This window comes from Ptychodera flava, chromosome 11 (assembly GCF_041260155.1).
Source record: "Ptychodera flava strain L36383 chromosome 11, AS_Pfla_20210202, whole genome shotgun sequence".
Taxonomy (NCBI): Eukaryota; Metazoa; Hemichordata; class Enteropneusta; family Ptychoderidae; genus Ptychodera; species Ptychodera flava.
Genome location: NC_091938.1, coordinates 20,599,632 through 20,615,560, shown reverse-complemented (window position 1 = coordinate 20,615,560; position 15,929 = coordinate 20,599,632). Strand labels below are relative to the sequence as shown.

Below are 15,929 nucleotides of genomic sequence, written 5' to 3'. Positions count from 1 at the left end.
AATATTGTGCTGTATGTGAACTTCCAGGGCAATGAAAAAAAAACAACAAGAAGTGAAACGGTGCTGTCTCGTATTTGTAAGACTTGAGACGAGGAAAAACACGTTTTTGCCTTACTGTATTAGGTTGTAATCATTACTAGGTTGTTCTTTGAAGTCAAAAAATTTGATTAAGAAATTTTCGTTTTCACACAATGTCGGGAGTAAAGTAAGATGGTGCACTATGTTGAACTATATTTATAGTAAGTCTATGTAGGCTTTCAAAGGGGCAATATTGTGGACCCACTTTTCAACAATCTTGTGAGAATGTAAAATGAACTTACTTATATATCACATTTCAAGAACGTCAATGTAACAAAGCACAAAATAAATAAAAGGATTTTGATATAGATTTCGCCCGTATGTTACATTCTAGATAGCTTTGGTGTGTTTTCCGGTAGTTCCGCTAAACATTGCCGGTAGAGGGCGCAACTCCGATATAAGTTGCAAAGTCATAGCCCAGTGCAATAATGTGAAAAGGTGATTTATTTTGATTTAATCCAAACTATCTACTGTTGATTGACCAATCAGAGTGGTCAATTCAGGGTGTTTTATTTACTCATAAAGCCTTGGTCACCAAATTCCAGAAACGAATGACAGCGCCGTAGTAAAGTACTGTCCAATCAAAAGTGAACATGTCATATTCTGTAGACATCTGGTACATTTTAATATTCAAATTTGGTCACACAGCGGAAACCAGCTGCAACACAAAATCTGCTGTGCCCTAGGGCATTTATATAATGTGCCCTGGGGCATTTATAAGATGTTCAATTACATTGGAAGGCTATTTCACAAATAAAAGTTTTAATTCATATCCTAAATATGTTACATTGACAAAGGGGACGGTTGACGTAAACGCATTGAAACGAAATATATCAGTTAGGGGCGATAGTTTTTAAGTCGGATAAAACCCTCGTACTCGGGCTCTTCTGGTTTATAAAGTCCAACCCTACGACAAAATGTCTCGGCCTGCGGCCTCGACATTTTATCGTTGGGTTGGACTTTATATGCCAGAAGAGCCCTCGTACTCGGGCTTTATCCTATACTTAATCCACACTGGATTCAAAGTTTATCATTATTAATCACTTTATCATGAAGTGTAAAGACTCAAGCATAACTGAGTTGTGTTTGATATCTATTTGAACCAATTCATGTATCGATGCAAATGATGGCAAGAATTTATCATTTTCAGCGTCTATCAATATCCACAAAGAGACAGTGGCTACTGAGTCATAAGGTTTCAGAATGGAATCGTCAAGAATATAGTCAAGAATCGAGGAATATAAAAATAGAAAGTCAGTTCCTTCACGTGTATGCTTCTGCGACTTCCTGGCATAAATACTATCACAGTTTTGAAATATTATGTCAGATAGATTCTGTACAAATTTCTCAGTATATATTTAAGCTTATGACCTGGAATCTCTCCAATAAGGTAGAATGCGTCTCGGGAGCAGAAATCCGGAATCTCAAATTTTTACATTTCCTTTTCTGATCTACCACCTGCAGCCTCTAGAGGTTCATTTTAAAGGTATACAGTTACCTGTAATCTAAATATGCCCATATATGGTCAAAGAGGCGTTCCTCGGTATTCAAAATGCCCATGTGAGGGCGCTATTTTTAAAAAGCGGCTACCCGCTTAAAATCTGTAATTGGTTAGATTTTTTCTTTCCATGGTAACTGTGGCAAAATTGGAACAGGTGACAGTATACCTTTTAAGCTCTTTAGTTCTTCGAAAATCGACATTTTATTTTTCTCCATAGAGTTAAAACAGGAACGACGGCCATTTTGAGTTTCAAATACCGGTAAAAGTTAGGTAATTTGTCACACTAGTACCTAATTTGCACGGTTACTCCTGTTGTTGTTTTTTTATTCTTGATTTGGTATGAGAATGGTTGAAAGTGTCATTAAGGAAAGCTTTAGCAATACTTATGTCTTTCACTTTCGGGGCGCATACTACCGTAATGTTTTCCCATTCATAGATCAACTTCGAAAAAAAAGGAAATGTTATTTTCCCGCCCATGTGAGTATAAAGTAATCAGAGACAGGGTACACGAAAAGATTTAATTTATGACTATTAATTTATTTTGATTTTATCGCTGTGTAGATGAATACGTGTGAGAAATTTTGTCCTGAAAACAGTTTGTCCTAGGTAATAAATACGTGGTGTTTTTATACAACCAGGGTGTAGCCTTGTTGTTAACGGTAACGCCGACAGCTTTGCTTTGAGTGGTGACCAGTCAATGCATGCCTGAACGACCCGCCTCGTCGTTTGTCAGGTCTGGCCTTCGTCTCACCTTATTTGACCGCACAATTTGGTATCGGGGTACATTGTTGTGTGTGGATTCTGCCACGTTGATAACATACGCACCGGGCCTATAGTACAGTCAACAGGTTTGACGTGGAGGTGTTCTGACGAAGAGAAGCTTCTAAAACGCAGAGGCTTATGGTGACGTTGCCTGTGACATTAAAACCCGGTGAGTAAGACATCTTCTATTTTAGTGTCTGACCAAAATATTGGTCAAACGTTTACGCAAAGACATACAATGGTTAAACTCTCACACGATCAGACACGTCTGTAACGCTTAATGCGGAGACCTCGTAAAGTTTGCTCTGCAAGTCATGTTTTGAATCGACACAGACGAAACACTTTTGTGGCTCCACTGCCAATAAAACTCACAAGCTGTTTTGCGAAGCTGTTGTGAGAAAACTCGACCGCGATTCCGTGTGTAGGGATGGGAAAAACGTTTGGACATAAAGGGGCATTGATACGCTGGTCACAACGAGATGAATAGCAGACCTTGGAATTTGGTGAATTGTCGGGTTTATTGTCAACTCGCTCCGATCAAATTCATTAGCTGAATTGCCCAGTCCACCTCAGGTGAGGTCTGTAAATTCCTGCTTTTCAAAAGACAGCAAAACGCTGTGTAAGTGGAATCTTTCAAAGAGGACGACGGCGCCTTGCGATGTTGCACTGGTAATTTAGTTGATATGGTCACCGGAAACCAGTCTGTGTATCCGTGTGTGCGATCCATCTGTAGAGCGGTGTGCTTTCTCATATTTAACATGTTTGTATGATATGAAAACCTCCATGAATTTCCTAAGGTAAGCCCGGCCCGACACTAATACATGCGATAAAACGGTTTCCTTGTGTAAATTATCAATGACTCATGTGTCATGCACGATGGCGCCAGCGCACTAAAGGGCCTGTGAAACGTAACTGTGCGATGGCCACTTTCAAGGTGAATCAATTTCACAAAATGGGAGTCATTTTTAATTTCCTTGAAAATTATCGGTGATCCAATGCTTGCTGCTTTTTATCCAACAGTGAAGCTGGGGATGTTTGTGGGATGTTCGGCTTTGAAGTGGGAAGCTTTTCGTCACCCGTTCGAATTGCCACGTTGTCTTCTCTCTGTGTCACACCGACACCTGAATTTCTCACGAACAGCTCATTTACTGTTCAATTGAATGACACATTATTTGAAGCATAGACCCTCGAGAAAAACGTTTTTCTCGAGGGTCTATGTTTGAAGTAGATTTGTCAGTTTGTTAGCGGTTGGCGATTCTGTATGCCCTCATCCCGCCTGGCGTGAAAACACCAGTCTGGGATAGATCATACATAAGTGTTGCGTAAGGGACTGGACATAAATTACGGGGGGGGCGGTGTTTTTCGAAAAACCTCTGCATCAAAAATAGTGACCCTTAAAAAGTTCATGCACAAAAATTAGTGACCCTCCCCCCAACAAACCTGCAATGTGTTCAAGACCCCCTTCTGACAATGCTATACTTTTTAAGTCGCCCTCCAAAAAGGAAGGCAGAGTGTGACCGATATAACACGTTGTCCAAAAAATATCAAATCATATGTGTGTGATAATTCATGTAAAAGTACTTTGCTTGAAGTGGCAGGTAAAAAGTGCATGCCTGTACAAAAAATGTATATTTTTAGATTTCATCGATAATGTTGATTCACTATACATGGTAGTCGACTATAAGAAAACTATGAACGTGTATTTTCCAGTATAAAACTAGCAATATCTGTTCATCTATAGATGTTTAATAACTGATATAGATATACTTGATTAGCATGGGTTGTTTACAAGTGCACATGTGAATAAGATATTTGATGTTGGAATTTCGCTCAAAATGTTGATCCACTATACATGGGAGTCTATGACAAAACTGTAAAAAAAAATTTCAGAATTAAAAATATGCACTATTTGTGCATATATGGACCCAGAATAATTGACATAATTGTGCTTGATTAGAAGAGGGTGGTAACACGTGCATCTGTGTACAATAACTTTGTTTTTGGAATTTCGCATAAAATGTTGATCCACTATACATGGGAGTCTATGACAAAACTGTACAAAAATTTTCAGAATTAAAAATATGCACTATTTGTGCATATATGGACCCTGAATAATTGACATAATTGTGCTTGACTAGAAGAGGGTGGTAACACGTGCATCTGTGTACAATAACTTTGTTTTTGGAATTTCGCATAAAATGTTGATCCACTATACATTGTAGTCTATTATGAAACTATGAATAATTGTTTTTAAATACAAAACTTGGCTAATCTGTGTATTTATGTATGCTTGATTATTGATATTTATGTTCTTGATTAGACTAGAGTGGTTACAAGTCCATGTGTGTGCAAGAAATTTGATTTTGGAATTTCACTGAAATGTCGATTCACTATACATGGCAGTCTATGATGAAACCCTATTAACAATTTTTTTCCAATACAAAACTAGGTAAATCTGTGCATTTATGTACACTTGATTATTGGTATTAATGTTCATGATTAGACTAGAGTGGTTTCAAGTCAATGGGTGTGCAAGAAATTTGTTTTTGGCATATCACTGAAATGTCGATTCACTATACATGGCAGTCTATGATGAAACTATGAATAATTTTTTTCCAATACAAAACTAGGTAAATCTGTGCATTTATGTACACTCGATTATTGGTATTAATGTTCATGATTAGACTAGAGTGGTTTCAAGTCAATGGGTGTGCAAGAAATTTGATTTTGGAATTTCACTGAAATGTCGATTCACTATACATGGCAGTCTATGATGAAACTATGAATAATTTTTTTACAATACAAAACTAGGTAAATCTGTGCATTTATGTACACCTGATTATTGATATTAATGTTCATGATTAGACTAGAGTGGTTTCAAGTCAATGGTTGGGCAAGAAATTTGATTTTGGAATTTCACTGAAATGTCGATTCACTATACATGGCAGTCTATGATGAAACTATGAATAATTTTTTTCCAATACAAAACTAGGTAAACCTGTGCATTTATGTTCACCTAATTATTAGTATTAATGTTCATGATTAGACTAGAATGGTTTCAAGTCCATGGTTGTGCAAGAAATTTGATTTTGGAATTTCACCAAAATGTTGATTCACTATACTTTGCAGGCTATGAGGAAACTACAAATAACTAATAGGTTATCTGATCCTCGATTGTTATTCAAAAGTTGTTCGACCTGAAGCTTCCAGTTGTTATTGATGACATTTTGCACTATTCTGAATAGTTTGTATTCTGTCAATGTCCTCAAAAATAAAAAATGTACATACACCCACATGAACGTTTTACACCGACCTATACCCAACGTATCGTCAATGGAAGAATGTTAAATAAGTGATCTCCCAAATTGTTATTGAAAGAGTCATTATAGGGGACAGTTATGCACAATATAGGAGTTGAATAAGTATAAATCATGACAACTTAAATCAATGTGGCTGCTTGGATCATCAATACATTGTTTATTATACCTGAAATTTGCGCCCGAAGGGCGCGCCGAAAATGGAAATGGCAGAAAATGAAAGTGCCAGGAGGTATTTTTACTTTTTTCAGTATTCCATATTCTTCAATACGTGCTTATGCAATTTCAGCTTTGATGCATGAAAAAAGGTGACCCTCCCCATAGGCTTGCACAAAATTTTATGAACCTTCAAAAATGCTTGCGCGAAAAATGGCGACCCACCCCAAAAAAACACCGGCCCATCCCCTCTGTAATTTATGTCCAGTCCCTAACCGAAACTTCTCTCCCAATACCAAATTTTCCTAATACCCAAATGGACTCTGAGATGAAATGTTTCACACTCGCTCGGGAATATTTGCCCCTCCTTGACAAGCCAAACAACTGCTCTATGTCTTGTAAAATGTTCCGTCTCAGTCCACTGGGATGATTGACTGAGATGAAAATGCTATCGAAATCAAAGTTTGAGTTACAGAGGCTTTAGGTTTCTTGGAAGAAAGCAAGTACAAATTTATTGTCACCTTTTTACACGTCGTGTTTTGTGCGAGAACTGTACCACACCCATACCATTTTATTGTGGGCCATGTGCATTCACAGTGTCATCAATTGCATTTCGTGAGCAGACAAGTTCAAGGCTGGGCACTGACACTGCATACCGTAAACCTGATGGCTGCAAATAGTCACACATTCAAAAACTGAAAGTTGATATCACGTTTCTGTGTGACAGGAGATTGTTGATATCAAATCACGGTTGAGGTATATTTTGCGTCATCGTATCGATCGACTTTCATGTTGACAGGCAGAATAGAAATTCAACATGAACTATAGCAAACAAAGAGGTACTGTCCTTTTTAGGTGCCAATATTCAACAAGCCGTGGGCAGAACCCGACTACATATTACAATCAATGCTCGGACAGGGACTACGGGGACTTTACTCAATATGAAAGACACCGTGGTTCTGGGTTTTCTTTCTCTTCTTTGAAGTCGTTTATCCTGGCCTTTATATGATTTGAATCACAAGGCGGCTTTCGCCCAAGGCCAAAGTGGGCATGTACAATCCTGAGAGTCATTCTATGGCCTTAACAAGAGAAAGAAAGCAAATTCAAAGCCGCTTTCTTGAGGTATACGCATCTAACGACCACATTCCGTTGATATCCATTCAATTGCGATGAGGAGACCACAAACAAAGGTATCCACTTTGCAGAAGGTGACAAACTGTCTCCAACAAAATTGAAACCTTACTTCTTTTCGTTTAACGAGCGAGGCGAAATTTGGGTCAGGTGCAGCCAACGGAGCTATTCATCGAAAAAGCTATTCCATGAGCAATTTTTGAGGGCAGGGGAAATTTTAATTTTGCAGGGGACATGTTTTTAGGTGGCAAGGGAGCAAATTTTAGGTTTTTTTTGTAGGCAGGGCGGATATCGGTTGATTGTCCTGGGGACAGGGCTTGGCCAAAAACTTTTTGAGGGGAATTGTTTCCAGGGCAGGGAAAATTGGCAAGTTTTTTTTGCCACAGGGCGAGGGAGCTTCAAAAATTCACAGTGGGGAGGGGAAACAGGCAAAAATAAGTGGGGAGTGGGTAAAATGAAGTTTGAGTGTGGGAGGGTAAGTCGAAAAATTTTCTGTGGAGGGCAAATTATGAACAGCTAGTTAATTACCCTCTTGACTTAAAATTAGTCACTTCACATTACCTGTCATGCACAATATATCTAATCATGGTAAGGACCTTTTTAAAAGTGCATTGTTCGTTGGCTGCACCTGATTTGGGTCAGCCCGACCGATTGTTTCCTTCAATCCATTCTGTATATAGTCTGGACTTGTGCCGAAAGACCAATTATTTGTGAAGATGAACGAAATAGATGTCGGGTAAAAGAATTAGGCTCCGCAACGTCGGTGAATATATAAGTGATAGAAATTTCATTGCTTTGCGTTCTTGACCTCGCGCTTTTATTGAAGCAAACCGATTAATGGTTTGATGATATGGAGTGAGATTTAGTTACACTCATTTCTTGCCGCCTTTATTTCAGAGTTAGAACGGGGAAATTTCTTGCTGCCTTTAATTCAAATGGCATAATTGCTGGCGTTTTAAATCACGGAATGCTATCCACCAGGACACGTCTCCGGTAAGTGAAACAAGTGTCGTGATCCTGCGCTTTGTTTTCTTACTTTTTTAACGTTGTTATATTGTCATTCACTTATCTTTCAGGGTCACATTTCTCCACAAACGACAGAGGGCGATTAAAACAGATATTGCTGATCGTTCACGAACAAATAGTGGGAAGCTAGGCTCCTCCTTGACAGACAACCGTGAAAGAAGTATAAGACATCATCACTAAAGAAACGGAAAATGAAGAGAAGCACAAGGAAGCATTGGTTGAAAGTGTTTATTGTCTTTATGGTATTGTTCGTGATTGTGCGTTTCAAGGTCTCTTATGACTCTGATACATCAAAAACGCTGGCCAAAAATCTCAGAGCGATAGGCCTAGCAAGATTTTTCGGACCTGCGAAGGCAAAGTTGACTCAGCATCGTTCTAATGGGCCGCCCTGGAAAGTCAAAGCAGCGGGAGGGTATGAGACCTACACGTCCAAGTATGTCATCAACCATCGCCATATCTGCGAGATGAAAAATGGCGGCCGTGTGTTTATACTCTTTCTTGTTACGTCACATCCGGAGCATTTCCATCGCAGGAAGGGGATTCGTGAAACGTGGGGCAAAAGAAGCCCTGCACTGGACGAGCCAATCCGTTTGCTGTTTGTGCTAGGTCGCCCAAGAAACGTCAGCGACGAGGCGCAGAAACAGATACTGATGGAAAATGAAGAATATGGCGATATAGTACAAAGCGACTTCATTGACGTGCCGAGAAATGCAACATTAAAGACAATGGTGGGAATGGAATGGGCGGTTAAACATTGCAAAAATGCGCAGTTTGTCATAAAATCGACAGACACAATGTTCCTTAATATACCAAATATTGTTCAAAAACTGAAGACTGTAAACCTCCCTTCAACAGTTTTATGTTACGTCATCAAAAACAGCAAGCCCATACGGGACGAGGCCCTCATACCGGACCATCCCGAATACGTCATTTCCGCTGATTTATACCCAGAGAAGATTTACCCGCCATATTGTTCGGGTAACTTCATTATCATGCCGATCGACACTGTCATTGGCCTTTACGCCACCTCTCTGATCAAACCCTTGTTACCGGGCCTCGAAGACGTCAACCTCGGCCTCCTGGCTGGGGCGTTGAATGTTTCCCTGATGCACGATGTACAGTTGGGAGAAGCTTTCGTCAACCACGATGAGAAGAAACCCTGTCTTCTGAAGAGGGCAATAGCAAGTTTCATCAACTTCGACCCTTCAGTAGAAAACTACAATAAACTTTGGAGTGCTGTGAACGATGACAGTATTAAGTGTTGAGTGCATCAGCAGTTACAGATTCTAAGATGGTCGCGATCACAATGTGTGACCCATACAGTGTATCTGAAATGGGAAGTAAAACCTAAAAGTGTTGTGTGAAATGTGAAAGGGTTCGACACACATGTATTTCCTAGGATAATTTGCTGCGTTCCAAGTGCAACCTATAGTGCACAAGAAAACTAGTGTTTACGATGCTTTCTATATACTTTTGGCTCCCGGTAATGTGTATACACAACAGCACGATTTATATAAATTGGACAATTTTGATAATATTGGAGCGAACATTAACCCATTTCCTGCCAAGTCCATATTTCACCATCAGGTCAAGATGGTTAATTAATGAAACACAACGTATTCCATATGATGTATTTTAACATAAACTGTACATTTGAAGGCTGTTGAAACATAATACTGTAAAGTTGATTTTTTTTTGACAAAAGATGCTATAACATACCAAACCAAGTGGGTAAAAATACGTCATGTTTTGGCTCAATACCGCTTTTTACTGACTTGGCTGATGGGGAAGTGATACAGTTATTACTGTCTGGCAGGAAAAGGGTTAAATGGCAAATAGGCAGTAGAGAGGGTTAGTTACAGAATATTAGAGATCGTCTAAAAGGCGCGGGCAAGTTGGATTTTATCACAAACTTTTTACGTTTCATGTTGTCAGGACGAAATTAGGCGTCATTCAACCATTTTAAAAACACAACTCATTTGCATTTCTATGATGTAAGACTGGTTGCAGCACGGTGAGATCAATCTTGAATTTGTGAACAATTTACTCCAAAAGAGTCCACGTTTACTTAGTTATCAAAAAATCACCCTGGCAACCGTTGCTTAGTAATATTAATTATTCTTCTGGGCCATAAGCATGTCAGCTATTGATTATTTTGTAAAGGTGAGGGTTGGAAAGGTGCACTCAAAGTAGATGGTGACGCAAACAATCTTCTACAAGATTTGCAAACAAATTCCATTATTTTATGGACGAACCTGTTTGACATGTACATACAGAAGTGAACATTTCTTTACGTGTGCTTCTCTAAAGTGAAAGGGGGAACTCGACTTTCTTTAAACTGTTCGCTTGCACAAATAATCATAAATAATACGGAAGTAAAAAAGTCCAAAATAATGGTCGAATGATTTATAAATGTCGCTACAATCATGACAATATGCAAACAGTCCATTAGAAGATGTAGTAATTATTCTCCCTCTGCTGAAATCACATGGTAATGACGGAAGCAATGGTTGCAGTAAATAAAACAGTTCGTCAACTACATGGAATATGTGATTTTTTACCTCGTTCCATCACTGTCTCCTCCTAGTATTGTCTGGCTTGGCACGAAATGACGTCATTTTCGCAGGGGAGAAAATTGAGCGCTTTGTTTATAGCATAACGTAATCTGAAACGGTAATGCAGACAAACGATGCAATTGTGTAATGTACTAGCAAGTCAACGCGTCAAATGATTTTTCCGTCATAAATTGCCAATGGTCCTGTGACGAGATTATGATCAAAATATATAAATTGTTTCTCTTCATTCAGAATGCACGTCGGAGAAAGATATTATAAATCGGAATCTCAAACTTTTACAATACATTTGTGATCCATAACTTGTTGGACGGTGAGCTTATTTTGAGGCTCATGGAGTCAAAATGTTTTCCCCCGGTTTATTTTTGGAAAAGTCTACAGTTCAATTTTCCCCCATACAGTTAATGCAGAAATGGCGGCCATTTTGAATTCAAGTGTAAGGAAATATTGGGTAATTTGTTTCTCTAGTAAATTTTGCACATGCTTACCTCTGAATTTTATTCTTAATTTCGAAAGGGAATGTTTTAAAGTTTCCTTACGGAATGTTTTGAACAAAAGTTTAAGTCTTTCACTTTCGAGGCGTGAACTACGTCAATATCGAACTTATATAAGCTCCACGGCCGTTAGTCATCGGCATTTTGAAACCAACACGTGTCAGATGTACAAGTATTATGATGCTCAAAGCAAAAGAGATGCTTAGTCATCGACACAAGTTTCGAAACTTTAAATACACCGAAATGGTAATGATATATTACATTCAGTAATGAATAAATTTGAAAACACTGAAACATAAGCAGATACATAGTGAAACTGAAAATTGGATTTTGAAATATGACTTTAAAGGGGAAGGAATATTGTTTTATCACGGCATTGTATCCCAGAAATTTGTGAATGGTTCAGATTTTTTCAGATTCTGAAAAAATATTTGCGCCCTCAACGTTAATGGATTTTGCGTACTGCGTGTGACATTTCTCACTTGTTGGGGCTTGTGACATAACAATGAGCGTTAATAATTTGGTTTCGGAAGGGGCGGTAGTGCCGAGCATGATATTACAAAACACCTTACAGAGTCAGCAGGTTCTACATCATACATGTATCACAAGATGAATCGTCATCTACGGGGTCATCAGGTCATCAACGTCCGCTTATCGTGTATTGAGCTGTAAGAGGTCGAAGGTTGTAGGTCGTTCTTTATATTTTTTGCTCTCCAGTCCATGCGCACCGAGTCTCCGCGTTCGTTCTCCGCGGGCTCTAGACAGTTGATGATTTTTCTAGCATGGCGTGTTGTTGTGATCGAGTTAGTTGTGCCGATCTTGGCCTCAGCTACGAAAAACCTGACGTATTCTGCAAGCCGCAGGTAAGTAACTGTTAACATGGATCCAAAACTAGGTCCTTGTATTCCGTCATAAATAACTCCTGTTCTGCGGAAGTCTTGTCACAGTCAGTCTACGGTACTTTAACCGTACGTGCGTACGCCAAAGGCTGGGTAGCGCCAGGCATTTGTTTGTCCTTTACAGAGACAAAATTTGTGTCTCTTCACACGGGGGATGCAGTTTGTGTGATTTGTTGGGATCCAAAGTCAATCATCTTAGACCATGTTCGGTGCTTGCGGGTTGAGATGGGTTAGCGTTTTTCATCTGCAGGGCCCTGTTCGCACAACAGTGTCATGACATCCATCCTCCCTCCGGCTTTCACGGTGTAGACTCCGGGTACTCGGATTGAAACCCAAACCGTGGAGTTAACACCATAAACTGGGATTTTCACTGTTCTACAGGACGATGTGAAATTAGTTCACTTTTGATTTTACAATTTTAGAAAGTTTACTGTGATGTTAGAGAGCTTGTATCAATTGTAATGTAACCTGATAAAACGATGACTTACTTACTCCAGACATTTGTTCAACAAAAGGCTAGTATGTACAACCGCAGACTGTTGAGAGAGAGAGAGAGAGAGAGAGAGAGAGGGAGAGAGGGGGGGAAGAGTGACAAGCAATTTAACATTAACGTAAATCCATTAATGTGAGTACGTAACATAAAACACACACACACACACACACAATTATATATATATATATATATATATTTATATATATATATATATATATATATATATATATATATATATATATATTTAAGTATAGGATAAAGCCCGAGTACGAGGGCTCTTCTGGTATATAAAGTCCAACCCAACGATAAAATGTCGAGGCGGCAAGGCCGAGACATTTTATCGTAGGGTTGACTTTATATACCAGAAGAGCCGAGTACGAGGGTTTTATCCGACTTAAAAACTATCGCCCCTAACTGATATATTTTCTTTTCAATGTGTTTACGTCAACCGTCCCCTTTGTCAATGTAACATGTTTAGGATATGAATTAAAACTTTTATTTGTGAAATAGCCTTCCAATGTAATGGAACATCTATAAATGCCCTAGGGCACATTATATAAATGCCCTTGGGCACAGCAGATTTTGTGTTGCAGCTGGTTTCCGCTGTGTTACCAAATTTGAATATTAAAACGTACCAGATGTCTACAGAATATGACATGTTCACTTTTGATTGGACAGTACTCTACTATGGCGCTGTCATTCGTTTCTGGAATTTGGTGACCAAGGCTTTATGAGTAAATAAAAACCCTGAATTGAGCACTTGATTGGTCAATCAACAGTAGATAGTTTTTAAATATATATATATGTTTTATATATATATATATATATATATATATATATATATATATATATATATATATATATATAACGTTGGACATTGCATACAAACAGTCTACATGGACAAATTAAACCCTGGGTAAATCAGTATAGTTTTGGAATATAACAAGTATCAATGGTATTTTACAACGAAACAAACCTTGCTGTAATACATTAAGAGTTGGACTGATGGGTCTTCGAGGGGATTCAAATACATCATAATGAGGGCAGGGTTACCATGGGTGATATGGGATTGAAAACACAACCTTACTGTGGAACAAATATTTACTTTACTGGTAAAATTCGCCAAAACAAAATTCGCCAAAACATCTTCATTTCCATTTTTTTTCCTAAATTGATGTGTTCATTTATGCAAAGTGTATTAAAGAGCTTAGTTACAAATCATGCACTGTGTGGTTGGAAACCTTTCATATGTGACTAATTATACCTTCTATGAACAAGTTATGGGGCGAACACTAACGAAAATAACAGGAGCTAAATTTGGTTGCTTGCTCATTTTTGACGGTCTGCTCTAGACAATAGGTTTTATAAGCGAGCGGCGTCCATTAATAATTACTGTATCATTTGTGTTTTCTTGATAAAAAGTTTTACGCGTCCTTTAATAATCAATGATGTGTGTTCAGTGGAATGTACGTCTACCCATACGATGACCTCAGTAGCGATTTTGAAAGGTTAGAGGGCAGAGGGGTTCGTGATGATGACGCATACAAAATTACCGTTTATTAGCCTTCAACTGTACACAGGTATAGGTGTGTCTGCGCTGTTCCATTTTAGTAAACACCCTTTTTTTCAAGCACCGCGTACACGTAGATTGAGCAAGATATGCTGTTCGTTAGCACAAGGTTTGATGTCATCAGTCTTGCCTATAGTTCCAAGAGAAGCCCTGTTTGATGAACCATAACTGTGTTCCTTCGATCTATGCGTGGAAACAGTGTTGTGTTATCAATGGCGTCCTTGCTGTAGCTGTAGTACCTACCATCAATATATTGCACTGTAAAATAAAGTCGTGAAAAAGATAAACTGTTTGACACGGAGCTCACTACTACAGATGCTGATAACCTTTGTACCATTGTTAGTGTAGGATCAGCTTGCCATGGTTACAACAAACACATTCCGTGATTTACGGTGAGGTGTGGGTATACGCGTCACTGACTCGTGCAGATCTCCGTGACGGGTCGGTTCATCAGCAGTCAGGGCTAACCATGAGATTGTGTAGAGGCTGCTCTCTATATCCTGCCTCTAATTACAACAATTTCTGGAAGAGTGATGCAAAGTCTGCCAAATGAACAGTTGAACATAATGATTACGAGATAAAAAGAGACAGGCGAAGTTGAAGACAGACAGACAGACAGACAGACAGACAGACAGACAGACAGACAGACAGAGATATGGACTTGGAGAAGAGTTCTGTGTTTGTGTGTAGTCTTTATGCATACAAGTTGCATTGTTAAGTGAAATTTTGTGACAGACATAGTCTAGATCTGTAGGGAAACCATTCCATCACATACGCGTACTACACTGCATCGTAAATCACGGAATGTGTTTGTTGTAGCCATTTCATCGCTTCATAAAGCTGGAAATATTTTCTAAATTTTATGAATAACCTCTTTGATTACAACACAAAAAGTTGACTTTTTGTTTAATGATAATAGTGAATCCAACCTTTGTTTTCTGTGCTTTTTCATATGCACACAGTGGAAATGGATACCGTTCGGTGTATTCGCCCTCTACCGGCTGCTGGTCGCTTCCTATTTCTTCGGCATTTTGGTGACGTATCTCACACGTAGTATGGCCAGTGGGCTCGGCGGCGACACCTTCCTTTTCTTGACAAACTGGGGCTTTATTCTGGTAACACTTTACTTGTTCGTAGCTGCTACTGGAACCATGTACAGATATTTCATCTACCGAAGAGCGCCACCAACGACAAGTTCTGCAACAGGTTAGATGAGTTTAGAACGTGCTGTGGTAGATGTTGCCACTCTGAACCTGACAATGTGCAGCGGCTTGGAAGTTTATCTCTGATTTTTAGATCGACATTATTTACAGACACTGAAGGAATCTGAAACTTGGGCTATTCTCTACCTGATTGACTTTTTGGAAATTATTCAATTAAAAACAATTCAGCAAACAAATTGGCTAGAGCTTCCGAGACACTGCACATAACCCACGTTACAAATGATACTTTACATACATACATACATACATACATACATACATACATACATACATACATACATACATACATACATACATACATACGTTGAAAGCAGACATAGACTGAAATAGATCGACATAGATATTTATATATTATATATTGTTATAAATAGATCTATAACATTAGCTGATAAACTACAAAAATTTTACGTACAATTACATCATGACGAAACAGGTGTCTTGCTTACTTTTTCTCTCAGTCAATGAGTCAGCAGTATTTGATAAACAATCGAAATCATTTCTCGTATCAGAAAGAAAACTTAACGTCACAAGATGGCGAATTTCGGTCTCTTTATTTTGTGGATAAAAGGGCATGATCATGATAATTGTTTCAGAGCTATGCCCATATATGGTCAAGGCGCTCCTTGGTATTCGAAATGCCCATGTGAGGGAGCTGCTTTTAAAAAGCGGCCACCTGCTTAAAATCTGTGATTGGTTATATTTTCTC

At 38.7% G+C, this 15,929-nt stretch overlaps 2 protein-coding genes across 2 annotated transcripts in view; both read left to right on the top strand.

Moving 5' to 3' along the window:
- Window positions 1-8,210: 8,210 nt before the first annotated feature.
- LOC139144405 (beta-1,3-galactosyltransferase 5-like) lies at window positions 8,211-9,236 on the top strand. Its single transcript, XM_070715107.1, has one exon. The coding sequence runs from the start codon at window positions 8,211-8,213 to the stop codon at window positions 9,234-9,236; it is 1,026 nt and encodes a 341-aa protein (XP_070571208.1).
- A 2,465-nt stretch (window positions 9,237-11,701) lies between these two features.
- The window catches only part of LOC139143779 (protein rolling stone-like), a 5,479-nt gene continuing 1,251 nt past the window's right edge, over window positions 11,702-15,929 (top strand). Inside the window, exons 1-2 of the mRNA XM_070714327.1 lie at window positions 11,702-11,901; window positions 14,963-15,206. Of these exons, the coding sequence (XP_070570428.1) occupies window positions 11,821-11,901; window positions 14,963-15,206 (325 nt within the window). The 5' untranslated portion in view covers window positions 11,702-11,820. The remainder of the gene's footprint in view (window positions 11,902-14,962; window positions 15,207-15,929) is intronic.

What these genes read in the sequence shown, in the direction of transcription:
- LOC139144405 (XM_070715107.1), top strand. Translation starts at nt 8,211, where the DNA reads ATGGTATTGTTCGTGATTGTGCGTTTCAAGGTCTCTTATGACTCTGAT.